Consider the following 26,490-nt stretch of genomic DNA (forward strand, 5'->3'; position numbering starts at 1 on the left):
TTGTGTTTGATGATGAAAGTAACACTGTGATGAAAGGGTATGAGGTGTTCATTGTGAATGCGTCTGACCAGAGGACCTCTCCTCTGCTGTTAATTAGAGCGCAACAGGGAAGGGCTGAGGTCCTGAACACCTGTCTGCTCACTTTGATTTTAGTGACAGTAGTTAGAATGAAGAAATATATTTTTTCATGTGTAGGTGTATATGATTAATAATGTTATATATTTTGAATAATGATATTATCCTAAAGATATCATATAAAGATTTCACATGTATAAAAAATTTTTTTATTCTAAACCAATGGCTCTCCAACTTTTTGGGTTGTTGGATCTCATTAGCATATTTAAAATTCTCAATGCTCAAGGACGAAAAAGTTGTTAATTATTCATCATTTGCCAAAAATGATGAATTACCTACTTACCTACAAAGCAGACTGGTGCTCAGTGGAGCCTCCTGGGGCCATAATAATCCCAATTTATTGTCAAACTTTAAAAGTCTGTAAGGCCCAGCTTGCTGGCTTAGGCTTGGTCTGAAAAACATCTACATAAGTAACACAATCCATGGAGTCCTTAAACAGTTAATTTTATTCCTAAATATTAGATTCAAAAAAATAAATAAATTAGCATAATATGAACAGAAACATGCTGATTTGGCTAGACTACATTCACTGAAACGCAAATTACAACCTGAAGCTTAAAATGTTAAAAACTATAGACTAAAAAACTGTCATTCAACTTAAGCTGGGACAGGGACTAAAACTAAAAAGCAGGAAAAAATAACAATATATGACGATATACAGTATTTTTAAATGATTTTTTAAAATTATGTCGTAGTTGCACTAATTCTTTTATTTTCATAGAAAATCTGAGCACATCTTCCAGCTGGTGTGTGTACTCCCCCTGTGATAACTATCTTTGATATCAACTGTCACATTAAGATTTATATTTTAAGCCATATCAGTTCCTAAAACACCCGAGAGAAACACTTCTTTGCATCTAACTGGTACTTACAGCATCACGTCGATGAGCTTCTCCCCTTCTCATCATCAAGAATTGTTGCATCCTTTAATCTAGTGAACTCAGTTGGAGATGGCTGATGTTGCTCTCTGTACCATTCCTTTCTAATTAGCTCATTCATATTCTTTGTGTGTGTGTGTGTGTGTGTGTGTGTGTGTGTGTGTGTGTGTGTGTGTGTGTGTGTGTGTGTGTGTGTGTGTGTGTGTGTGTGTGTGTGTGTGTGTGTGTGTGTGCGCTACAGCGGCATATGAGCATAAAGTTTGCATGTTTGATATCCTAAGTCTTTTTGATGTTTAATTCACTCAGGAGAATAGAATAGGCGTGTAATCAGAAAAGCTGCACAACCAGTATTGTGATGTATGAGAACTTACTGCCAGGGGAAGGCAGGCCATTAAACACAAACACACACCCTCACTTCATGAAAAATCCTTTTGCAAATTATGACACGGTAAATGAGGAGTGTGTGAAAGAGGCGTACGCTAGTTTCATGTCCTTATATAATTGCTTGTGTGTATGTGCGTCCTGATTTACTATTTATCACTCTGTGCCACACACACACACACACACAAACACACACACCTAGTTCTCTCTTCAGTGTTAGCTGAAGAGAACAGAGAACAGGATGTGAAAATGATCAAGTCATTGTGCTGGTTTTATATAAATTACGGTACAATCTTTCGCTGACTTTTGACGAGCCTTTTCTCTTATCTACCTTTTCTTCTCTTGGTCTTGCTCACCCTCCATCTTCACTTCTGTTCCACTGAGTCACACCTTCATTATTGTCTTTATCAGTGTCACAAGACAGATTAGTTCCTACAAGTGGCATGATTGATCGAGTGGAGCCAGTTTCCTGGCATTTGAATGGATGCCCAGCTTTCTTTTTAAATAGGTTTTTTAGTCCTTGTCTTTAAATGGATGACCATTTATTTGACATTGTTTTCTTTTGAAGACTCCTAACATGATATCCAAGTTAACACTATGCAGCTTCAAAGTTATGTCACTCTCAATAAGCTTAATCTTCCAGAAAATCTTTCATTTAACCACACTTTATGTTCTCTACTGCTTTTTGTTCCATTGAAACCCTCCAGTGCACAAGAACTTCATCTACCATATCTTCACGTCTTGTGTTTTTCTGGAGATTAGCATGTAAAAGACTACTTGTACACAAATGCCGATTATTTGTAAAAATAAGTATTTTTTTAAATTCCATGAATGCCCCTATTTTGTGTACTCTCTGTTAAATTACATTCAATGAATTATGACATATGACATGCATCAAAATGAGGTACAAAATAATTGGCATGCTGGCATTTGAAACGAAAAAGTGAAACGTGGTGAATTCAGATGTTAACATTACTTTTTATAGTGCTGAAATGCATCATCTGTCCAATGAATACATTTAAAAAACAGCATTGGCCACTATTATGAAGGAGTCAGCAGCAAAACTGTTGCATACAGAGAATCTACTGGTATTTTCATTTTATTTACATGAAATCATCCTGTGACTTCCAAGCATTAACCTGGAGAAACTAATGTTCATATGCACAGGAGCTGTACGTCACAGGTGGGAATAAAACTGGCCACAAACGATTTGCCACTATCTATTAGTGTTACAGCATGAGACCGCTGCCTCCTTATTTATCATAATGTATTGAAGTTGATATATAATAGAAATAAATACTCTAAAATATTTTGCTTCCTGCAAAGTATCCCATTTTTACATGATGGACCGTAAGCCTGCAAGAAAAACTGTCAGTTCTCCCTCACATTGTAGACGTGAGCCCACGGTGGCTGGTTGGCAGCTTTAAAGCCTCCTACCTGGACACACACACACACACACACACAGCCGAGCCTTGTCGTTAACGTCCATCTGCTGTTCTGTGCATGCGTCTGTCTGAATCTCGATCTGTTCCATCCTTCTCTTTGTTTGTCCCTTCCTATCTGACCATCAGAGCTTCTGGGTGTTTTGTCTTCACATCTCTTTATTGTCACTTTCACACCTTTATTTCAGTACCTCTTAGGTTTGTGTCTCCCTGTCGTCCTTCAGTTGTTTCTGTATTCCTCCCAATTGTACTGACAGGCAGATGCACACAAACACACGCAGGCGTGCGTTTACACCTGTCATTGAGTGCAATGCTCATTGTTCGCTTGTAACCACAGGTCAGACTGATACCTGCTGATGCAATGCGGTGGGAATTGTGTGTGTTATTAGCATCAGAATGCTATTTGTTGTTGGTTCATATACAACCAGGAGAGAATGTTCTCATCTATCAAAAGCCCTGCACTCTCTGTTCTTTCCATCTCCAGCCTGTAGGACAAGAGAAATTCCATCATTATTCTCTATGAGATTGTTCCATGGTGTTCATTCTTTTGGTAGTCTCCTACCTGGATGCATTCGTCGCCCCCCCCCCCCCCCCCGTGCATGCATGAACAATGTGCACACACTTTTGTTATTTCATTAGACAACATGTGATTCACTGTTTTCCTCCTACTGTTTGCTTTCTCTCCACCGATTTTTGAATCTATCACCGAGTTTTCTCAAACTCATTATCACCATAGCAACTGTACAGTTGTTCACTTAGTCCCCCCCCTCATTCCAGCTCACACATGCACAAGCCAGCGCACCCACAGTCTGATGAGGGTGTATTAATTTAATTGTAGGTTGAATTTGCTGAATTTGATTTCTCACAGTGACATCTTGGGACCGTTTTGCTGTCGTCCAATTTGTGTTTGGTTGTGCCGGTGTGTTTGTGCATAAATAGGTGCGCTGACTGGTAGAACAAGTAGAGGAAATTCCTCCAATGAATTCACTTGAATCGAGCCTCTAAACCAAATCTCTCTCTCTCTCTCTCTCTCTCTCTCTCTCTCACTCTCTCTCTCTCTCTCTCTCTCTCTCTCTCTCTCTCTCTCTCTCTCTCTCTCACACACACACACACGTTTTTCTATATTCTTAAAGGGAACCATTGCTACTTTTAGATTCTGTATGATTTTAATGTGCGTGTTATATAGGCTACAAACAAACACCAGTATAACCTCAGTCAGGTGTGTGATTATCAACTTGCGTATATTAATAATGGTGTCTAGTGTAACTTTTTATGATTTGGGCTTTGCAAACGATGGAATAACAACAAAAGGATCATTTACTTTCCATTTTACATATTGGTTGATATCGTCTTCTGCTCCATCTCCTGGGTGTGAGTCACACACAGAACTGTCAAAGCCTCTTCCCTTCGTGTTTTTCCCTTTGACAGCTATCACTAATCAAATGTGAATTGAGATTTTGTTACTGTGTTGGCAATTCCTACTTCAGCTCTTTTCAATAATGCTTCTTAATATGAGATTAACACAAAGCTGTGTGACAATTGTTTGCTTCAAACTAGATAACCCAAAAACAAACGTCATCCAAATCATCTCTCGCCTACAAGTCGGAACGTTATCAGTCAGGTGAAGGCAGGTAAATTCTGGGTGTCACCTGCTGACTGCTTAGCCGAAAAGAAATGACTCGCATTATACTCTTCACTTCTATGGTGATAATTTCCAGTTAATAATCTCTTGTGTGCCTGTCAGTGCCTGTTTGCAATTAGCAACAACCTGCTTTGACTTGCTGTCACTCCCATCATCGACTTCCTCCTCTTCTTCTGCTTGATATACCGTCGTTACGCTCCAAGGAATCCAGCATCCTCTCGCCTCGCTGGAACAAACTTCCCTCCTGGTTTGGCCTCAACAGCTCTGTCTGTTAATGTTGATGTGTGTGTCTGCCAGCATCTTTATTCTGCAAAGCATGTTGTCCGGCGTTAGAGTCGCTGGGGATGTTTTATAGAGCTTATTATAAATCTAGTTCATAGTGTTACACTTTTTTTTTTTTTTTAGAAATGCAGATTTAGCATCATTAACCCGTTTTTTTTAACATTAGCTGTTTGGATGTCATCTTATTTATCAGTTATGGATTTATTCTTTTCACAACAGCAGCAATTAAAACTCCTTAAGAGATATAAAGATCACTCAAACAATCATCCAGACAAAGCTCTTCAGTGTTTTATTTCTTATGCATGTTTGCACATGAATCCAAGTGAACTGGCAAGACAAAAACAAGGAAGTCTTCTTTCTGCTCAGACATTTCACCCATGGATGAATTAATGATTATTGTTATGAGGCCCTGGGGTCCAAAAGGACCTTCAGCTACAGTCCATGTGTATAGAGACTTGTAGATGTGTTTGAATCTCAGTGTCAAACTGCCATTCTTACAGTTGACACCATGAAGACAGTTTCAAATCAGGTTTTTTTTTCTACAGGGGATTTGTGCTCCAAAACTATCCTATGACTCTCCTGAAAGAAATCAAACACATCAAAGACCTGATTGTGATGTTGCAGCGTGGGCCCAGACAAAGACTGCCAAGAGCTTTTGCCTCCTCAAGTGTTTGTACACTAACATATCATGCATTTTGTTCTGTCTATTAAATAATCCCTAACAAAGAATGCACCAGACTACGCTCACTGCCCTATCCCGAGTTCAGTGAAACCCTTTGTGATGCTGCAGTCAGAGTCCATTGCATTCACTGACAGAATAAACAAAAAGGGAGCACTCGCTGATGAGTTCTTCTGTCAGAATAACTGGAAACATTTGTGTTCACATGTAATTATAACGTTCACGGTGCTAAAATGAGTGTTTTGTGCCAGCCTTTTTATGTTTTACTACACAAACAAATAGTACAAATCATCCTCGTAACCGCAGATGCATGTTTTAATTGCAGATAAATGCTGCACTAACAGGTCAGCTCAGTTAAACTGCAGGTAGATTTGCTTTAAACACAATTGTGGAGTTTTGAAAGCTACACATGCTGTTACTGGAAACAAATTATTTTGTCATCATAAGAGATGAAATAAGGATTTTTATAAATGTACGCCTAGTAGTCATCCAACCAGCAGTACTGAGTCAAAGGATCTGGATTCCTGGAAATCTTGCATTTTGATTTTACCCACACGGACTACAAATAAAATAAATAAAACCATATATGGAGTAAATGGGGTTTGCTGTTAAAATGAGAAAATGAAAGGCTCACTACCTAGAAGCACAGATAGGAGAGGAATAAGAGTGAAGGCTTATAAAGTCAGAAAAAGACCCAGGGAGTAGGGGATTGTATCCCTTTGTTACTGCCTGAGACTTTGGTGGTTATTGTTCATTGCTTTTAAAATAAATTCAGTGTTCCCACAGTTGAAAAGTTGAAAAGAATGAGGAGGAGGCAAAGAATTGTTTGCTGAAAAAAGGGAGACCCAGAAGAGAAGACATGACCATAGTGCCATCTGGTTTTTTTTTCTTTTTCGTTTTGTTTTTTTACATGGAGATCCTCCAGGAAAGACTAGAGGAACTGAGCAAAAATAGTCAAGCATGCCAAAAGGAGAACATTCTAATTAGACTTTTTCAGGTTTCCACGCTTGCCTCCCCACACAGGTGTCTCCTTCGTGTTGCCCTGCTGCCATTTTCTGCTTCACGTCTTTACATCAACTGAGCTGCTCACTCAGTCAGTTTAACACATGTAGCCAGTCCTGGGGGTTCTTCATTTCTAGGGTTTCCCTTACAGCTGCGTTAATTTTGTGGTGGAAATCTGAAAAGCATATATTTGTCCATACGATCCATTTTATCTAAACTAACAAGATTCCTTAGAAACAACATTACGTATTAGCTCAATTTTCACTTCAGTTTGTCTGAGTTACACTGCTCTTGAATCCAAGCGATAACTGTAGGGTGTGAGTTTGTGCCTTAATAACTTAATAAGAATTCTGGTAACAACATGCAGTACCATGAAACCATGTAGTGCACTGGTACTTGACCCTTAAACACATTCCCATATCCTGAGATCAGCCATCTTTCATCCTCCAGTGATACAGTGAATACGATGCACATTAATCATTATCTCATTTGCCGCTTCTTACGTACAAATGAGGGAAGCAATGTGCTGTTTAGTGTGGTAATGAGGCCAAAAATCTGATCTGTGCGGATGCTCTTTATAATTACATATTCCATTAATTTCCATCAAGATGTTACATCAGTCAATAGAGTGATGAACAGATGTAAAAATAGTCTGTGTTGTTTTTTTTTCTACAACAGAGAAAATCCAAAGCTCTAAGATTTTTCTAAAGCACTGTCTCCCATTTCACAGTTCAGCCACCAAAGGTTGGAGGTCATCTATTTTATATTATAAGGAAAATAAAATATAATTTGACCCATTGCTGTATGAAAAATCTAATGAAACTACCAGCTGAGTCTTTTAGTCTGAACTGAAATGTGTCAGCAGCTGTTGGACAGAACTCCAGGTCAAAACACCACGAGATGAACTGTGGTTATTATGAATAATCATAATATGAATGTACTTCAGTTGAAAAACATCTTTTTATTACTTTTTTAAAAAGTTCCTGCTCTTTATGATTGTCTTTTTTGCTCTAGGACCCCAGAAGCAAGCACAAATTCAAGATCCACTCTTATGGCAGTCCCACTTTCTGTGACCACTGTGGATCTCTGCTGTATGGGCTCATCCACCAGGGGATGAAATGTGACAGTGAGTGTACACCCCCATTTATAAAGCGTGTGTGTGTGTGTGTGTGTGTGTGTGTGTACCTGTGTAGAATATGCTGTGCTGGTTTCCATTCCGCTGTAGAGTTGGCTCTAATTAGAACAGATGGGAATAGACTGGTATTGCAGGACGCTCACATCTGCAGCCCATGCAGAATTCACTGCCCCGCCCTGCTGGGTGTCCCAGACTCCCAGACTTTCCACCCACATTCATTTAGCAACTCCTCCCATCTTTCTCCACAACCATTTTGACTCCCCATTTTTCCTCCCACTTCCTCTCTTTCCACTAACTTTTCCAATCTTTGGCTGTTCCACATCGTTCCGTGCTTTTTCTTCCACCTCCCTTTACATCTATTACTCATGGCCTTCCTCAATTGCATCCCTCACTGTGACTCCCCCAGCGCGTCCACGTCGTCTCTATCCATCACGCTCCCGTTCTTCTCTCCTCCTAACTCTGGCCATCCATCTGCGGGTCTTTGGTGGCAGATGGGAATGGGAGCGCACCAGAACAAATTGATGTGTGGAGGGCTTCGCCATAACTAGCTGTTTTCCCCTGAATCTTGTCTCTCCTTGTCTCCTCCCAGCATGTCAGCCTAGCAAGGTTGCAAACTAGAGGGGGAGACCGGGAGAGGAGAATGACAGCAGAAACCGAGGGAGGGAAAAGAGGATTGAATTTAAAGAGAAGGTAGAGGGCAGTATGGATGGAGGAGAAAAAAGAACAAATGTCTTCTCTCCCCTCTGGTCCCTCATCTGTTAGGCTTTATTGAAGTGTGTGTGCGTGTGTGTGTCTGTCTGTGCGTGCGTCACTCACACACAGAGCGTAAGGAAGATAATTTAAATCACACATTTAAAGGCTATTTAAAGACTAATTAGCCTGCTTCTCGATCCAGTAAATTAAAGAATGAAGTTCAGCAATAACAAGACTACATTTCCCATCATCCCCCTTTCCCTCTTACTTACCTCGTCATGTCAGTGCTTTCATAATGCCCCGCACCAAATCGCTCCCACTCCTGAAAAACATTACTCTCCTTATTTTTTTACATTCTAATCCAACTCATTTATTACTAACGTCCACCCTGATGGGCTGCAAGAAGGCTGTTAGTCTGCTGAATGCTTCTGCTTACAGTCATTATATCAATTTAAAGTTAATGTGCTGACTACTTATTGAAGCTTGAACGTTAAAGAGCACCTTTGAGAGCAGCGGCGATTTCAATTACTGCTTTTACTCATCCAGTGTGGAAAATTATCTGCTGAATCTTAAAAATTAGGACGAAAGACTGAGTCGGATGTCTGATGGTGATGTATTTAGTAATTACACTGTATGAAAAAAGAGATAGGATTATATCGTTTTATATCAAGGCTGTCTTCCTGCAGCCTTTTTTAATGTGTGGAAATGTCTTTGTGGTCCAAATATATGAGACAAAACATCAGGTCATGACGAGTGTCAGTGTTGTTCACAGATATCTTTGGCATAATCAGAGTGTGTCCTTCCAGTTTGCTTCGACTTCACTTTGACAGTATTATAAGTTGTTATCTCACTTGAAGTATCTTTATAGCTCAATGTAAAGGTACCTACAAAAAAGCGCCTGAATGATATCGGACACGATAAGCATACACGACTGACAAAAGTGATATGACCTCTAATCCTCATCGCCTGTGACATCTTTCAAAATGACTGTACAATATAGGATATCATCAGTCATGTTGAATAATGTGTGATCTGAAACAAAGACAAAATTTACAATAGTGCAGTTTTAGCCTGCAGCTTGTGCGAAGCCCACACAAAAACACTTTTTGTTATCCTTGAGGTTAAAAAATCAACATTAGGGAAGCTGAAAGTTTTTAGTTTTTAGAGTTTTTAGTTTGCAGTCACTTTCACATATATTTATTGTCTGTGCTAAAGAATGCTATTATATGAAATCTGTAATGTCTCTCCTTTATTAGCAACAGTTTTCATTTATTTTAATGTTTTAAAGTTCATCTCAGCTAGATTCCTATTACCATATTATATGAGATGTTTGAGTCTTACAAGTGAGTTTGTCCTTGTATTGATATGGCTGGCTCAATCTCTTCATCAAAGATGGGAGACAGGAGGAGTTGGTGGTTAAATAGAGTAGATTATTTACACACACACACAAAAAAAATCTATCACCTGAAAACTTCAAACTCATGTGGAGATGCATTGAAGGCGATATCCTTAAATATCAATGGCTTTTTCTGTTCTTAGTCTACTTTCTATTGATCCTGTGTTATATTTGATTGTGTCTCCATTTCATTTTTAAATATTAAAAAAAACAACACACAACTTCTTTCCTTTGGTATATGAAGTTTGTCTTTTATTCACTTTTTAAGTGACAGAATAATGTAGTTCCCTGTTCGCTCGGCTCATTGAAATATCAATTGTATAAAATTTCATTCCACTTTATTTCCTCCATCAAACTGCACCAGACCAGCTGTTTTTCTACTGGTAAACTGTATTTTACATGTATATACACATATACAAAAAATTGTCCTGCAGATCCTTTCAACAGTCTGTCTTCTGTCTCCCTTCAGCCTGTGACATGAACGTGCACAAGCAGTGCGTAGTCAACGTGCCCAGTCTGTGTGGAACGGACCACACGGAACGCCGGGGTCGTCTCTTCTTGAAGATTGAGGTCAACTTGGACAGGCTACATGTCACAGGTCTGTCTTATTCTCACTGTGTAGTGTGTAGTTTTGTGTTGTGCTGCACTTAAAGGCTTCATATCCTTGTCTTTCTGCTAACACGGTGTTAAACTGGTGTACTGATCTATTTAATAAATGTGTCTTTTCTGCCGTTTCACTCAGCGGAGAGGATGCACATAATGCTCTGCCAGACTTTGCCTTAATGAACATTTGAATTCCCTCAACAGAAAGTAATCTCTCAATGTGTGAATGCAGTTTGTAATTTAGCTGCTAATATTTATTTCTTGATGTGACTGAGGTGATCACTTGTGACTTTTTAATTTAAACTGAGTCAACAGGGAGTTTTTAACTGTACAGGAAATGAATCCCAACATTAAGCATTCATTCGTGAGGTTATATTTCATTGAATTTTATCAGCGGAGGGGGACACGTGTAGCATATGTCTTGTCTGCAGCCCTGTCCAATTCTATTAATCCCAAAAGTGGTGGAGATCACATGACACTCACTGAACCCAACCCCCCAAAAAAAACGTAATCTCTAAGTGTAGTAGCAAATGATGGAGTGAAAATTTCCATAGAAGAAAAAGAAATCAATTCTGACTTCAGATTCTTTTGATTCTACAAATTCTAACTTCACAGGTGAATACACACAGAGAGTTTGAACTACAAAGCAGAAGCCGTGTCAGCACATATAATGATTGCTTTCTCAGCACCTCCAAATTATCCTGTCAGTCAAGAGCGTCACCTGGAGTGGACGACACACACACACACACACACACACACACACACACACACACACACACACACACACACACTCACACGCACACACACACACACACACACACACAGCAGACAGTATTGGTCAGGGAATATGAGTGCTGAGACCAATAAAGTGTTTTTAGCTCAGCAGGGAAAAGACAGAAATAACCTCTGGCTACAGCAGAAATACTGTAGACTACAAAAACACACCTTTGTCTGTCTGTCTATTGGTGTTCTTCCAGGTGCAAAGAAATAGATGCACAGATTGTATTGCATCCTTGGTCGATTTTACTTAAATTGCTTTTCAATTTATTATTTCACTATGTGCTGATTATTTGCCCCGCTGTAAACAACTCCCAGCTCCTTTTCCTCCTTTACAGCTAAGGGAGGTCTGTGACGTGACGGCCGATGTCAACAAGAATGAAGATATGAGGCGGAATATTAACAGCAGTGATGACAGCAGCACTCTCCTCACTTACCTCTGTCTTTTCAGATTAGACTAAATGAACATAATTGTTGTTGGAGTGGAAGAGAAAGCTGCTACCATGTAACACACTTACTAGTGTTCCAGGGTTTATGAGGGTGTTACTGCAGCTTCTTTCTTTGACAACTTCAAGCTTCAAGCTGCTTTTAGAAAATGTAGATATTTAGAAAACATTAAATGTGGCACCTGTGTAGTTTTTTTTTAATATGCCCAAATTTTTTAAAAAAATACCATGTACATCGCATTTTTCCAAAAGTGGTATCATCACTTTGTTTTGTGAAAATCGTAATATATAAGAATGAACAGAAATCATATTTGGGAAACTGATTATTTGACATGAGAACTAATTCTCATAATCACTGTCAATTATTATGTGTCTGCCAACTGATTGGTATACCGTATATCTGTTTGTGACAGGATATGATCACATCTCTAAAATAGTTTTTTTTATTTCCTTACATCTTCTTCCTCTTTGAAAGTCACAGATTACAGCTTTATTTTATCATTTAGATTTACCTAACTAATATTTTATACATTTTCTTCTAAACTCTTAAGTTAAAAAAAAAAATTGTACATTTAAGGACAAGGACTTCATTATCTGGATCAGGTAGGGTGCAAGCTTGGTTTTGCTGGTAGGATGGGAGGAATCTGCCATGATATTTAATTATAAACATAATAAAGAAAAAGAAAGGAAGAAAAAGTTGTTGTTTTTTTAAATTAAAAAGCAGGTGACCCTATACAGGATAAGTGGTTACAGGTATATAAAATGATGAATGATTTTTTTTTTAAATGAAATGAATTTTTTCAATGTTTTTGAAACAAAAAAGCTGTCAGGTACAGCTTCACTTTTCCCTGGTGCTTCATTGCTTTTTTATAAACTGTTATTGCTGTTTCTCCACCTACTGTAGTAACAGCTCCATGTCTCACAAACACACAACTTGTGAAGACAGTAGGACGCAATGGAGGCGTGACGTTGTCTGACATGTGAGTGATCCACACCGTTGTAAAAGCAGCTAGTAGCAGTTGGCGGCTATCTCTGGTGGAGAACATCAGCTGTTACGCATTTGAACTGTACAAAGATGGTAATCTATAAAAGATCTGGAGACTTTGTATTTATATTAATGATTTGTCTTTAAAAAATCTGCTCAGTAAGTTCAAAAGATAAGGTTTGCATGATGCAAAAGCTTAATTTAAAAATAGGAACGCTACTGTTTGACAGTATGCATGAAGAAGAGAGTGAAATGAGGATAAAGAGCAGCACTAAGAGAACCTTGTAGGATGGGTTTATGTCCTGCGGTGTGTTTTGTTTGGAGCTGAGTTTGTTTTTCCATCTGTCATGGCTGTGGTCTGAGCAGCGAAGCCTTAGCTCCCACTCCCACAGACAAGTAGCAGGCCTTTGTGGTTCACTGCACTCATGTGAACTTGATTAAATCTTTCCAGCAAAGAAAACAGATACCTGGCCAGGTCTCTCTTCCCCTCTTTCTCTTCCAGAACCCCCTCCGCTTCTCCTTTTTATCTCTACACCTCATCCCGCTTTCCAATATTGACATTTCCTGTTATCTTCTTCCACCTGCTACTCTGAGGCCTCAACAAGACTCCCCCAGCTCCTGTCATCCATTCTTCCTTTTTACTTCCTGAGTTCCTGACCACTCATCAACTCCTTTTTTTCCTCAACAAGACATCAACATAGGTTCTTATATCATCCACTTCTCTCCAAATGTTGCTCAGTTAAGTGACTTACCCTTTCCCTCCTGGCTGTAACGTCTCATTACCTTCATTACCTTCCCTCTACATCCTTTCTCTCAAGCTCTCAGTTGTTTCCCCAGTGATTACCTCCTTTTTCCTCCTCTCATCCCTCTCCCCCAGTCGACAGCTCTTTAAGCAAACGCAACATAAATAAACTGCGGCCATGAGAAGAAGTGTATTCTGATGTTTTAATGAAAGGTTAAACATGCGAAGTCTCCACGACCTTACTTGATTTGAACACACACTCCTAGTGTGTGTGGAGCATATGTGAGCACAGAGTGTGTTTCTGTGGGTAACATTTCCTACTGCTGACGTACTCGCCCCAGGTTGAAAGCAAGGCGGAATAATAATAATACACGTTTCCTTCAGTAACACAACTAATGGCTTTGGGTCATAATCAAGATTTTATTCTACTTTTCAATTCTACAAGTGTCAAATGTTTTAAAAACACTGTTGTAGTTAAATAAATATACAGCTAAAATAATTTTAATTTATGTATTACTGTCGGATATAAATTAAATATCGAGTCAATGAAAGACTATGACATAATTCAGTTAATTGGCATTTTTTATAGTGTTTCATTATTTATGACAAATAAGCAACTTAACATACTGTATGTGTGACTATGATTTTTTAATTAAAGCACTAGGCATATTTCCAAAGTCAATGACATTCATAAAAGTCATATCTAAATAAATTGTCTAAATACAGTATACTTCTTTGCCACTTTATATTTTGTGGCAGAATATTTAGAATTATTTTCCTCTAAAGTAGCTTTTTCTGTCTTCATTTCATTTGTCAGTCTTCAGTCCTTTAGCCTTGATATAATATGTTCGTATTATTGTACAGTAAGCTTGTTCACTGGATATGCTAATTTTGATGGCTTAGATCATTTTTTAACCATTCCTGGTAATTTTTTTAAGGGTTGAAGTTGCTGCCAAGACACGACTTTTGTTTTCTCCTTCTGTATATTTATTCTGCCGGCTGTTTTGTTCTACTTTTGGTTGTCGACTCGTTACCACTCATTTCCCAAGTCTTATTACCTTAAGTCTTTTAAGTGTTCAGTCAAAGCTTCTCTCTCTCTCTCTCAAAAGCAACACTATCACAAGTCCTTAATGAATTTGGTTGGAGGGGAGTGTGGGTGAATTGAGGAAAACAAAAGCACCTCTCATGTCTCGATGAAGAGTATCGCTTCCTTCTAAAGCCTGACGCTTTGTTGAGTTTCCCCTCCCTAAAACCGTCACATACAGAAATAGAAATCTTAAGGTCATTCTGGTTGTCTGTCTCTGTGCTCGGTGTGACGTCTGAATCCCTGACGGTGCACCGTAGGGAACCATTCATCTCCCATTTGGCTGTGCAGATCTCCCCAAGATTATCAGCCAGTCGTTGGTCGCACATGCCATTGTTACGTAACAACACATTAGAATTTCAGAGCCTTTCTGAGAGATTGAACTGTCGGCACAATGCAGCCCTCAACCGGAGGTTAAAAAAAAAAAAAGTCATTTTTTTTGGCTGTGTCATATTTTTGTTAGGATGACCTTCAGATCAGATGATAACGCGTGGGCTGATGTGTATTAATATATATTTCCAGTGTGTTTATGCTTCCATGGAAGTGCATAAGGAAATGTTTCCTTATTTTCAGGGATGATCATGTGCAGATAAGTGAAATAGTTTGTCTGGCGTAGCGTGAAGCCCAGGGAATAACTTTGCCGTTCATCATCTCTCCATCTCTTTTTATAGGAGCTTCAGTGGTGGTGGATCAGTTAAGTCTCCAGTTAACGGACACATAATCTGCTTTTTTTTGTCTGCATCGTGTCCGTTTTAGCTCCAGCAAGTGCGAAAGACAAAATACATGCTGTTATTTTATTGGTAACTACCTAGTAAGGAGCAAAGGGAGGGGAGGATACAGAAAGCGAACAGCTCTCCTTGTATCTAAGCAACAACAGACAGCAGAGATAGTCCTTCATCACTGCTGCTGCTGATGGTTCATTGTGTGTATGTGTGTGTGTGTGTGTGTGTGTGTGTGTGTGTGTGTGTGTGTGTGTGTGTGTGTGTGTGTGTGTGTGTGTGTGTGTGTGTGTGTGTGTGTGTGTGTGTGTGTGTGAGCAGCACGCACACACACATAAACATTTGTTTTGTATGGAACTTGTTACGCTTCATCTGTTTCTATATGTTCACCTTAATAGTGGTGTTTACTGGCTGGTGGAAGTTGCCTTAGCATTATGTGGTGCAGGTGTTGCCATGGCGATGGCTGATGCTTTTATCCTGCCACTGCAAACATAGGGGAAGATTTAGATTTAGACTGTTGCTTGAGATTTGCCTTTCACTTTTTTATGGTGTGCGACTTCATGTAACCGTGTGTGTGTGTGTGTGTGTGTGTGTGTGTGTGTGTGTGTGTGTGTGTGTGTGTGTGTGTGTGTGTGTGTGTGTGTGTGTGTGTGTGTGTGTGTGTGTGCTAAACGTCAGGGAGGAGGATAACTGTAGAAAACCCTTATTACTGAATGAGTTGTGAACTATTGGGTTGAATAAAGAGATTCCTGAACAGGATCAAAGCTTCTGACTCTTCCACTTTTTTCTGTCTGACACACGGTTTTAGAGATCTATACTGCCCTCTACTGTATGAAACCAAAAGAACATGGAAAAATAGAACGTTCCAGCTTCATTTCAAATTTCAACAGTTTAATACTGTATTTCCATTATTTCTCATTTTCCCTAACTGTCTATAAAAATACTGTTTTTGAATTTGTTCAGCCAAGAATCAAAAGCTTACATATAATTAACTCAGTATCATTGAAGGAAGATAAAATATCTATAAATCGATAAGCGGATTTTTAGCTGTTTTTGTTTTAATATAAAGTTATCAATTAATTGTCAAGATAATTACAGATTATTTTCTGATTTTCTAGTTTTTTTAGTTCCATTACTTTAAACACAAAGCTCAGTCTTTTTTGTGTTAGAATTCTTTTTAAATCGTTATCCATTATTTCCAGTCCCTTAATGCTTTACACATATGATCACCACATGCATTCATTTTTGACAGAAAATCTGACTGAATTCAAACTAAATGAGCTCCAGTCTTCTTTTCAGATGTTGTGCTTTTGCTTTAGATTCAGCCCTGGAGTTTTTATGCTTTGTCGTTGTGTTTCAAAGATGAATCTCATCAAATGTGTCCTTGTGTGAAAGTTGACATTGACTTTCTGAAAGACTTTTATCAAAGCCTTTTCTCCCTTGCCGTGTTTGATTCCATTTAAATATGCAGAGTTGAGACATTGGTGTAAACATCTTCTTACAGGATCAGCGTGATCTTGTTTCTGCTTTCCATCTGTTATAGTTTTGTCGTTACTTTAGAATCTTTCTTCTCACTTCATTATGGGATGCTTAATTTACACATCACGCAACTGCTGGTCAATCGGCCCACCTATCCCAAACATGACAGGAAGTGAGTATACTGAAGAACCCTGTTGTATGTACTGGTTTCTCCACAAAATGTGTGAAAAACACTTAAGATACGCTTTGTTTTCTGCTGAGTTCACATTTTCATGTGGCTTCACACCCACTGGTGTAAGAATCCAGTTGTGTTGTTTCACACTGACAACTTCCAGCTATATTTTAGAATATGTTTCGGTTTGCAGCAGCGTGTTATTAGAGCATGTGCCATCAGATTAGCTGAGGAACTGAGGATATCGAGTCTTTGTCTTCATCTATGACATATATCACATATATAACACACATTATAATGTGCACCAGAAAACATTTAAAAAAAATATTTATGCTCAGTACTTAAAATTGAGTAACAGTGGTGCACTAGAGAGGCATTGTTGCGGGACTGAGGATCATTTACTGTCCGGCCTTACAGTGACTTGCAGTGACTCACTTTGTCCGTTTACTTCATGATTACATGTGGAATCATGAATCCAGCTTGCGGCTTCAGTGTGGTTACATTATTTCCTCTCTGTTTTCCTTCTTAGTGGGCGAAGCCAGGAACCTTATTCCTATGGATCCAAACGGTTTGTCAGACCCCTATGTGAAACTCAAGCTCACCCCTGACCCAAAGAATGAGACCAAACAGAAGACCAGGACAATCCGTTCCTCTCTCAACCCTTGCTGGAACGAGTCCTTCACCTTGTGAGTCTGTGAAAAGTGTTCTATGGATATAGTTTGAGTGTATATGGTTCTTTTCCATGTTCCTAGCTCCCCCTTTTTCTTTACACATTCAGTAAACTGAAAGGGTCGGATAAGGACCGCCGTCTGTCGGTGGAGATTTGGGATTGGGATCGAACCACCAGGAATGACTTCATGGGCTCCATGTCATTCGGAGTGTCTGAGCTGATCAAAGCTCCCAACTGTGGATGGTCAGTGATCCTTCGCTTCTGCTTTCTGCACTACTTCAGATTGTATGAAAGCCTCAGCTGGTCTGAGGAAGCCTTCATGCCCAGAATCCTATTACATGCTTCACATATTCATTAAATCAGGCACAGAGAACATTGCAAGAATTATCATAAAAAGAGACTGCACTGCCAACATAAATATACCCATGATTGTCCTTGTTTAACCACAAATCCAGAAAAGTTGGAATATGATTATATAACATTCATTCATTCAAGAAAACTCCTCTGAGATTGAGATTATTCGGGACAGAGCCCAGTTAAAAATAGTTCAAGATACTAAACAACAGGACTTTTTGTTTGACTTAAATTTTAGCACCAAGTTATAATAATTTAAAGATATGGCAAAGCAGAATAAGAAATAAAGTGATAAATAAAAGTTTGGTCAGATTCCTTTAAACAGTAATTGATTGTATTTTTTTTTTTTTTGCAATAGCACTAAATAGTTGATGTTCTCAAGGCAATTGGTTATATACACATATGTATACTGCATATATATATATATATATATATATATATATATATATATATATATATATATATATATATATATATATATATATATATATATATATATATATATATATAATATGGCAGACCTCCAGTTTTTATACTTGGATTTACAACAGCTAGAGACATCATTGTTAGAAAAGCAGCACATTGTGCATTAAGCGACCGAAATGCTGTCTGAAGCCAGTCTGTGACAAACTGCATGTCAGGCATTATTTCCAAACCTTTCTGTCTGCGTCTGCCTGCTTTGTCTCGTTTTAATAAACACCTTTATAGGGATGGAGAAGTCACACTTCCCTGTTAGCATACCTGTCACCAACCAGCCTAAACGGAGACTGATGGACGGCTGCTTTGAACACCGCTAGAAGATGCAGGAAATGCCTTTTGTGTTTGCATCTGCAGCTTTCAAACATCTACAGTCAAGTCTGTTTTATTTCTAAAGAATTCTGAAGCAGATTTATCCTTCAGGAGCTTTAAAAACCTTTCAGTAAACAATAGTCTTTGTTCTTAGACTCGTAGTTCTAACAGATATGCTGTAGATGTTGCACATATATCAGCGGCAATCAGAATATATACAAATACTCAAAGATGAAAATACTTGTACATATTGGTTTTCAAACATGAGACAATAATGTGCAGCCTCAGGTATGTCCAGTGTGACAAGTTAAGTGAGTCACATGACCTCATTCAGATTGTGCCTATGCCTGATTTATCTGTGTATTTGGTGATATGATCCACATCACAGTGATTGTCTGATGGCCTAAAAGGAAAATATAAAGGATGAACTTTTCCTCTTTTTTTTCTCCTCCTCTTAGGTATAAGTTGCTGAATCAGGAAGAGGGAGAGTATTACAATGTTCCCATCCCGGAGGTGGACGGAGTCAACCTGGAGCTCCGGCAGAAGTTTGAGGTGAGAACAAGAGAAACAGGAAACGACTCCGGCTGGTAAAATATGAGATCCAAGCAGAGGTTTTTGTTGTCATGCTCACCTCAAGAAAATGTGTTCCTCTTTCCTGTCACCATGGTAACATTGTCTGTGTTCACATTTCAACTTTTTACTCTGCATTCGGGAGAGGAAAAATCACAAAGGGCATGATCCCAGTTTTAAAGGAAGATTAAATGTATACATAAACAGATGTAGATTGGACAAAACAGGCCTTCACCATTTGTCATTTCAGTGATGATGCAAACCTGCCCCAAACATCTTGAATCACAATAATTTGATTTTTAGTTTGATTGATGTGCATGAACAACTGTATTTCACTAATAATGATAATAAAAAATGTTTTCAGGATCAAGCTCAGTAACTTTTGAACGCTTGTTAACTTTGACATCAAAAATAATCAGCACACATTCAGCTACAATTTGATGATGTTGTTTAATTTATTTTTCATTCATTTTAAGTATTATCAATGGAGGTAAAAGGAAAAATCTCAGAATCACCCCATCTCAGAGAGAAAGAAAATATCCAGGTGATGAAATAGATGACCTCTAAAATCCAAACTATTGGTCTTTGGTTCTTACCCAGAATCTGTAATATATAATTCAAATAGAGAGATGATGATTTTTATAATTATGGAAATCATATTGCATGTGTCCAAAATTAAAAAATGCTTAATCTGAAGCAAACGACTCTGGACTTCTGGTATTTTGTTGCTCTAATGAATTAAAACAGATGGAAAAGTTCCAATTAAAAACACAAGGCAGAATGGTGTGCACGTGGTTCTAAGCGTTGCATAGAGGATTCGATTAAATAGAACATGATCATGAAGATCAACTGAGAAAAACTGTAACACTGCCCTCTAGTGGTTTCTTTTTTTACCGCATGTTTCAATCACTTGCGTGTTTCAGTAAATTTAAGCAAATCACTTAACCGATTCATGTCTGTATTTTTATATGCAGGTACAGAAGAAGATGGCTCTTTTATTAAATATTTTGATATAAATGAGTGTGTGTGGGAAATACAGGGGCTGGGGAGAGCAGTGATATTTCTACCCAGCCAGCACAAAGTGTGCATACAGGTGTTATTCTACAGACTAAAGAAAAGGCTTCTTTAGTTTCTCATTTTCTCTCAGCACTGTGAAACATTGACATTGATTTTCCTCCAAGGCTAGCGTCTTCACACAACTACGCGGTTGCCATGGCAACTGGTTACGATCAACAGATATGCATCCAGATGTCACGGAAAAAAGGACTTCATATATTTTGTAGTACTGATTCTGATTCATGTCGTATTATTGTTTTGTGATGGATGATACATATACAGAATGAATGACTTACTATTCCACATTTATAATCTGTCATAAAGACACACACACACACACACACACACACACACACACACACGAAAGCTGGCCTTTTTGCTGCACTAACAAGAGAGTTTCTTCTTTCTTCTAGGCCTGCCAGTTAAATATCCACTGTCTCAAGGTAGCTCTTCTGCCTGGACTCTGCTTCTCTCACCTCCAGCTTGCATCACTCTCACATTACTGTGTCATGGTTGTTTGTGGATCTCTTCCTGATTTCCGCAAACAAATCAGTAACACTACCAATGTGAGCAGCATAAAGCAGGACTGGCCTAGAGCGGATGCTGCTAGTCACACAATAAATGAACATTTTACTTCTCTAAATCTTCTCACGCAATAGCTTCCTCTTTCATTTAGACTCATATACTGTATGTGCAGTAATCACAACACTAAAATAAATATACAGTAGTTAATTTTAATGTAAAGGAGCATCTAACTCATTCTGATCAACATCATTGTTTGGCTATATATCACAACTGAGAAAACATCCATCGCTCCATTTTCTTGTAGACGAGACAACAACAAAAAACAATGCAATATATTTTAAACCAAAGACTGAATAACATGAACAGTCACATTTCTATAACTAAATTAATGTATTCTCCCTTTCACACAAACTCCAGACAACATTGTTTTTAGAAAATATGCCCCTCACTACTATTAATGCTCTGCTATTGGCCAAAAGAGCTTCATACCTGCTCCTCATTGGCTGATCCACAGGCTGCCCTCTACTAGTTCTGGACTATAGAAGGCTGTTAAGACATGCAGCATGGATGTGAACTCACTAGAGCACAGTATCAGAATGAATGGTCGTACTGGAGGTTCCTTGGTGTGACTGGTGTGCATGCCTATTCTCTCCACATGGAGGCACTGTTGTATTTATTATAGTTTTTGTCACTTGCAGGCACATTTGTGTGATAGGCAACTGTTTAATGATATTATATTACAGTCAGCAAAGGGCAACAAAGATATCTTTTTTATGCTTCAAAACCTCATCAATATATCTACAAATTGGCTTACAATAATTTCCTTTTTTTTTTCTTTTAAAAGGAATTGTGTAATGTGTTTTAAATACTGTATGGTAGAATCGGTGAATTGCTGTGATTACTGGGTTTTTTAATATTCAGATTTCAATGGTTGGTAAAGGTTTACATGTTGTGTGTCACAACTTTTTATATTGTGGAAAAAAAACCCACACATTTCATTTTTCATGTAAATAAAGTGATTCCTATTGTGATTGTGATTGCAATCACAATAGGATTGATTATCCTATTGATTGTGATTCCTATTTCATGACAATTCACCAATGTAGCAGACATCACAAACATTCCATCACATTTTTGTGTGGATCGATATGCAAATGTTTTAGACTGCCTAGATGGTGTACATTTAAACAACTGTGTGTCCCAACGCTGACATGAATATTCACGGATTTTATCTGTGGCGAAACTAGCAGATGTGTGTTTGTCCAAGCTGTGCCAGCGGTGATCTGAGAGACAATGTTTATACAGTATCACCCTCAAATAAATTAACTCAACCAGACAAACATGTAGAACCACTTAATGTGTCAAGTACATTAAAGTTAGAATGTTGAGTGTCTCACAACGCCAAGGCAAGCAAAGAAGAATTGCCTGCCTGGCAACAGCCTCCAAACACTTCACCAGTCGCCTGTTTTCTCTTCTCTATCGAGAAGAATCAGACAACAGCAGAAGCTGACAGGGTCCTATTTCTCCTTTTTGTTCAAAAACACTTGGCAGGCCGGTCATTATAACAACGGGGAACCATGCACCGCTGGCAGCCCCCCACCTACTGCCCACGTCACCATTTCCTAAAATGTAAAATTTGAAAGATCTGCTGAATATCAGTAAGGGTGTCTGACATGTCTTCTGCAAAAAAATATTAATAATAATGATAGTACTGATAATAATAATATTAAAATACCTCCCTTCATTTCCTCTACCTTGAAATAAAGAAAGAATGTCCCTTAATTCGAATCACCTAAACGTTTAACATGTATTACAATGAATTGATTGAGCGAAAAATATGACAAAACATCTTGAATAGCTCTGAAAATGTAACACATCAGTAATGAAATAGATTCATTTTGGATCATTATTCAACATAGGTCATCATGAAGCCCATGAACATAAACAAGCTCTTGAAATTTTTTATTTTGTTTGTCAGTTTTATAACCTCACTGAAAAGTTACAGAACGACACACATTTCCCTTTATATTAGAAGCCAGCTGCTTCTTAAGTCCTGCTGCTGTGGATGTAGAAGTGGAGAGGAGATGGAAGGGACTTGATGTATAGGGAACTGCATGACATCAACATGTGAATGTCTGTCTCCAGTAGATATGTAGATATGAGCACAATGACTACCTAAGCTCTCTTTATTTCTCCAGTTCCAAAAAAGGGGGGTATAAAGCTATATGAGACAAACAATAAAACATTAGTCAAACATTAGACACACAGCACACAGATGTGCACACAAAGGTCTTCATGTATTGTTACCTGTAATTACACTTTACGTGAAATCTCTTGTAAGATAATCTCAACAATCTCAAGTATGTCTTGTTTTATTCTTACAGAAAGCCAAGCTGGGCCACGGCAAGAAAGTAATCACACCATCAGACCATCGGAGGTTCAGCTTTCCTTCAGGTAACGCGGACCGGGTACGACTGAGCGACTTCAACTTCCTGGCCCTGCTGGGGAAGGGCAGTTTTGGCAAGGTGACAGCTGTTTGCTGCTGTGTCAATGTTCATATGTCACCCTTTTAGCTGTAAAATACAGCAGACTAAAATTCCCTAATGACCAGTTTTGTTTCAGAATCTCTGTATTTCTTCATGACCTTTGACCATTTGAATCCCTCTTCATTGAAAGGTAATGCTAGCGGAAATGAAGTCAACGGAGGAGCTTTACGCCATCAAGATTCTGAAGAAAGACGTGGTGATCCAGGATGATGACGTCGAATGTACGATGGTGGAGAAGCGGGTCTTGGCCCAGAGAGACAAGCCGCCTTTCCTCACACAGCTCCATTCCTGCTTCCAGACTGTGGTGAGTAAAAACAGTCAAATTATAGCTTTATAAATTAAATACCTCCTGCTGCTCACACATAAAACATCACTTATTAACCTTAATTAAAGGGCACTACTTTCCTCCCTTATCTACCTTTCATTGACGTCTCCTCAGCCATCTAAACCCACAGGGCAAATGTGTTTATGTGCCCAGAACAATATCTCTGTTTAAGGAACATTTATTCTTTCACCAGCCCTCTGCAAAGAAAAATTGATACAGAGCTGAGACAACCCTTGAATACAAAGTCTCCAGAGTGACGTCAAGCCTGCACAGACAGGGTGACTCAAGGAGTGTTTAATAAAACATATAATCATTGATTAAAGCTTCCTGACTTGTCACACCAGTATATGATGTGACCGTAGTCACTATACAGAAATAATAGATCATGGCAGGTGATTTGATGTCTAAAAATAACATCTACATTTTGAATCACTATTCATCATGAATACACACAAGCACACATATGTGGATATGTGTTTTGTTGGGTTCACATGGCGTTCTGTTCTTTCAGTCTGTTCAGAGCTGCATTTCGTCGTTGTGTTTGTAGGATCGGCTCTACTTTGTGATGGAGTACATCAACGGGGGAGATCTCATGTATCACATCCAACGCATGGGCAAATTCAAGGAACCACAGGCAGTGTAAGAACACCTCATGGTTCCTCCTCAGGCACAAGGACAAACTAATCAGCTTGTGCTGTATTAAAGTCTATCTACTAGGAGATAACCAGTCCTTTTTAACTAAGGCATGGGGTGTCACGTTTTTAATTTTTTTTTGTGCTTTTTTCTTTTAGACATTAGAAACACTTTTCTAACAAACTAAATTTGTGAATTTTTGTTGCTGTTTTTCAATTTTGTAGGTTTTATGCTGCGGAGATTGCTGTCGGTTTATTTTTTCTACACCGAAAGGGAATCATCTACAGGTGGGTGAGTCAGAGAGAAAACAGTTTAATGCAGTAAAACATGAAATGTCACATGAATAACAGACAGACAGGATAAACAAAGAGATAGACAGTAGGGAAAAGAAAGAATGAGAGATTAATAAAGGGTGAAAATATGCAGGTTCAGAGAGACCGAAATGAAAGATTAAAAATGGATGTATATATCTTACTTTGCTTCCTCTTCGGTACATTAATCAAGGACTCACATACATTTTTCATACGATAGCTGCTTTATATTTGGAGTCTTTGCACTATTTTGTACTGCACATACTTGCCAGAAGTGTAGGATGAAGAATCGATGCTTGAACAAGAATCAAGATTGAACAAAGAAGAATCGAGATTGAAAGACGAAGGAGTCGTGATTGAATTGAGATTGAACAAAGGAGGTGGCATGAGGGAATAATATTGATCCCAAGAAGTTATTGTTTGTTTCCCAGAATAGAAACTGTCAGATTAGTGGAAAAGATGATGGCATCATCTGTGTTGCTATGGAGGATGGACATTTGTAGCACACAACAAGTCACACAGACAAACAGACAAGTGAATTGACAGATCCCCTCTCTGCTGCAGGGATTTGAAGCTGGACAACGTGATGCTGGACTCTGAAGGCCACATTAAGATTGCTGACTTTGGGATGTGTAAGGAGAACATGTATGAGGGCATGAACACACGCACCTTCTGTGGCACTCCAGACTACATCGCACCAGAGGTGAGGATGGGTTCAGATTCCAGTGGGATTGTAGTCTACTTTTCAATAAACCAATGGAAATATCCAGCAGGAGATTTCAGAAGAGAGAGCAAAGTAAGGTGTGTTTACACAGAGATGATTCATAATGTGGTGATGACATCATGAATCATCTCTGTACAGTATGCGTGTCTGTGTGTGTCTGTCTTCACCTGTCCACAGTGTCTGACGAGGGAGCACAAGCCCTCACTCCTGATCACTCATCTGAATGGCTTTAGAACACACAAAATCCTTTTGGTAACATATTAGAAATGCACCTCAATATTTAGAGTATGTAAGTTTGTCCTAAGCAATGAAAACATGTGATTGAAAATGCATAAAGATAGACATTTCTGCCACAATCACAAATTGATGAATAAAATTCAGCAGGATGCAATTAGTGAAAAGTGAGAAACACCTCCGTTCTTATATAAGACCAGCTTTGACACAATTTTTTTTTTATTAATCTGGAAATTTAAACATGTGTGGGTATCGTCAAGAAAGCTCAACAACAAATTAACACTTCATAATTTGCTTACATTGCTGCATTTAAGCCTCTATGAATTACATTGCTGCATTTAAGCCTCTATGAAATGCGAGGGCAGCTGTAATTTAACACTTTGCATGTGTGTGTGTGTGTGAGTGTGTGTGTGTGTGTGTGTGTGTGTAGTCTACATGTGGGAGGGAGGTGTAGGTTGGCAAATTGGATGGTGGGAGAAGGTTCCTTTGTTATGGCGACTCAAAATAGCTAACTGTGTTTAATGGTGGTCGATTCTGCTTGAATGTAGATGAGAAAAACATTTTGGTGCTTCTAATAACAGTTTCTCTGATACCATCAGTATCGTCTGTATCTGTCTGTAGTCAAACTATATTAAATGGAGCAAGGTAGTAAGCCCTGATAAAATAAACTTGATTGTATGTTTGTGTGTATGTTTGTTTTAAATCTTTTTCCTTGTTTTCTTGATAGATCATAGCATACCAGCCTTATGGGAAATCAGTGGACTGGTGGGCTTATGGAGTTCTGCTGTATGAGATGCTGGCAGGACAGGTAATAAACTACTTTAGTGCTCATTATTTCAATACATGAAAACAAAAAAGTGCAGAAACCTAGAATTTCAATTTTTTTAGTTAGTTTTATCACTCAAGTTAACTGTCGAGGGTTCCACCAGTAAATTAAACAGCTCTGGAAAAACTGGTAATAATTTGTAAACCGTTTGCCTCACCAGGATTTATTTTGTGACAACTTGTTCTGCAACATGAAAACAGTTTTTTTAAACACATGACCAAAATTACCAGCGTCAATCGTAATGATCTATGTTTG

At 38.5% G+C, this 26,490-nt stretch overlaps 1 protein-coding gene across 2 annotated transcripts in view; it reads left to right on the forward strand.

Annotated features, from left to right (window-relative positions):
- Positions 1-26,490, forward strand: part of prkcab (protein kinase C, alpha, b) — an 85,965-nt gene that overhangs the window by 53,827 nt on the left and 5,648 nt on the right. For both annotated transcript variants that reach the window (XM_068337348.1, XM_068337349.1), the window contains 11 exons: positions 7,456-7,567; positions 10,135-10,263; positions 17,202-17,358; positions 17,451-17,585; positions 18,944-19,037; positions 23,021-23,161; positions 23,313-23,486; positions 24,055-24,146; positions 24,365-24,427; positions 25,016-25,154; positions 26,137-26,217. In XM_068337348.1, coding sequence (XP_068193449.1) covers positions 7,456-7,567; positions 10,135-10,263; positions 17,202-17,358; positions 17,451-17,585; positions 18,944-19,037; positions 23,021-23,161; positions 23,313-23,486; positions 24,055-24,146; positions 24,365-24,427; positions 25,016-25,154; positions 26,137-26,217 — 1,317 coding nt within the window. The remainder of the gene's footprint in view (positions 1-7,455; positions 7,568-10,134; positions 10,264-17,201; positions 17,359-17,450; positions 17,586-18,943; positions 19,038-23,020; positions 23,162-23,312; positions 23,487-24,054; positions 24,147-24,364; positions 24,428-25,015; positions 25,155-26,136; positions 26,218-26,490) is intronic.

The sequence above is a fragment of the Antennarius striatus genome, chromosome 16 (genome assembly GCF_040054535.1).
Source record: "Antennarius striatus isolate MH-2024 chromosome 16, ASM4005453v1, whole genome shotgun sequence".
NCBI classification, from domain to species: Eukaryota; Metazoa; Chordata; class Actinopteri; order Lophiiformes; family Antennariidae; genus Antennarius; species Antennarius striatus.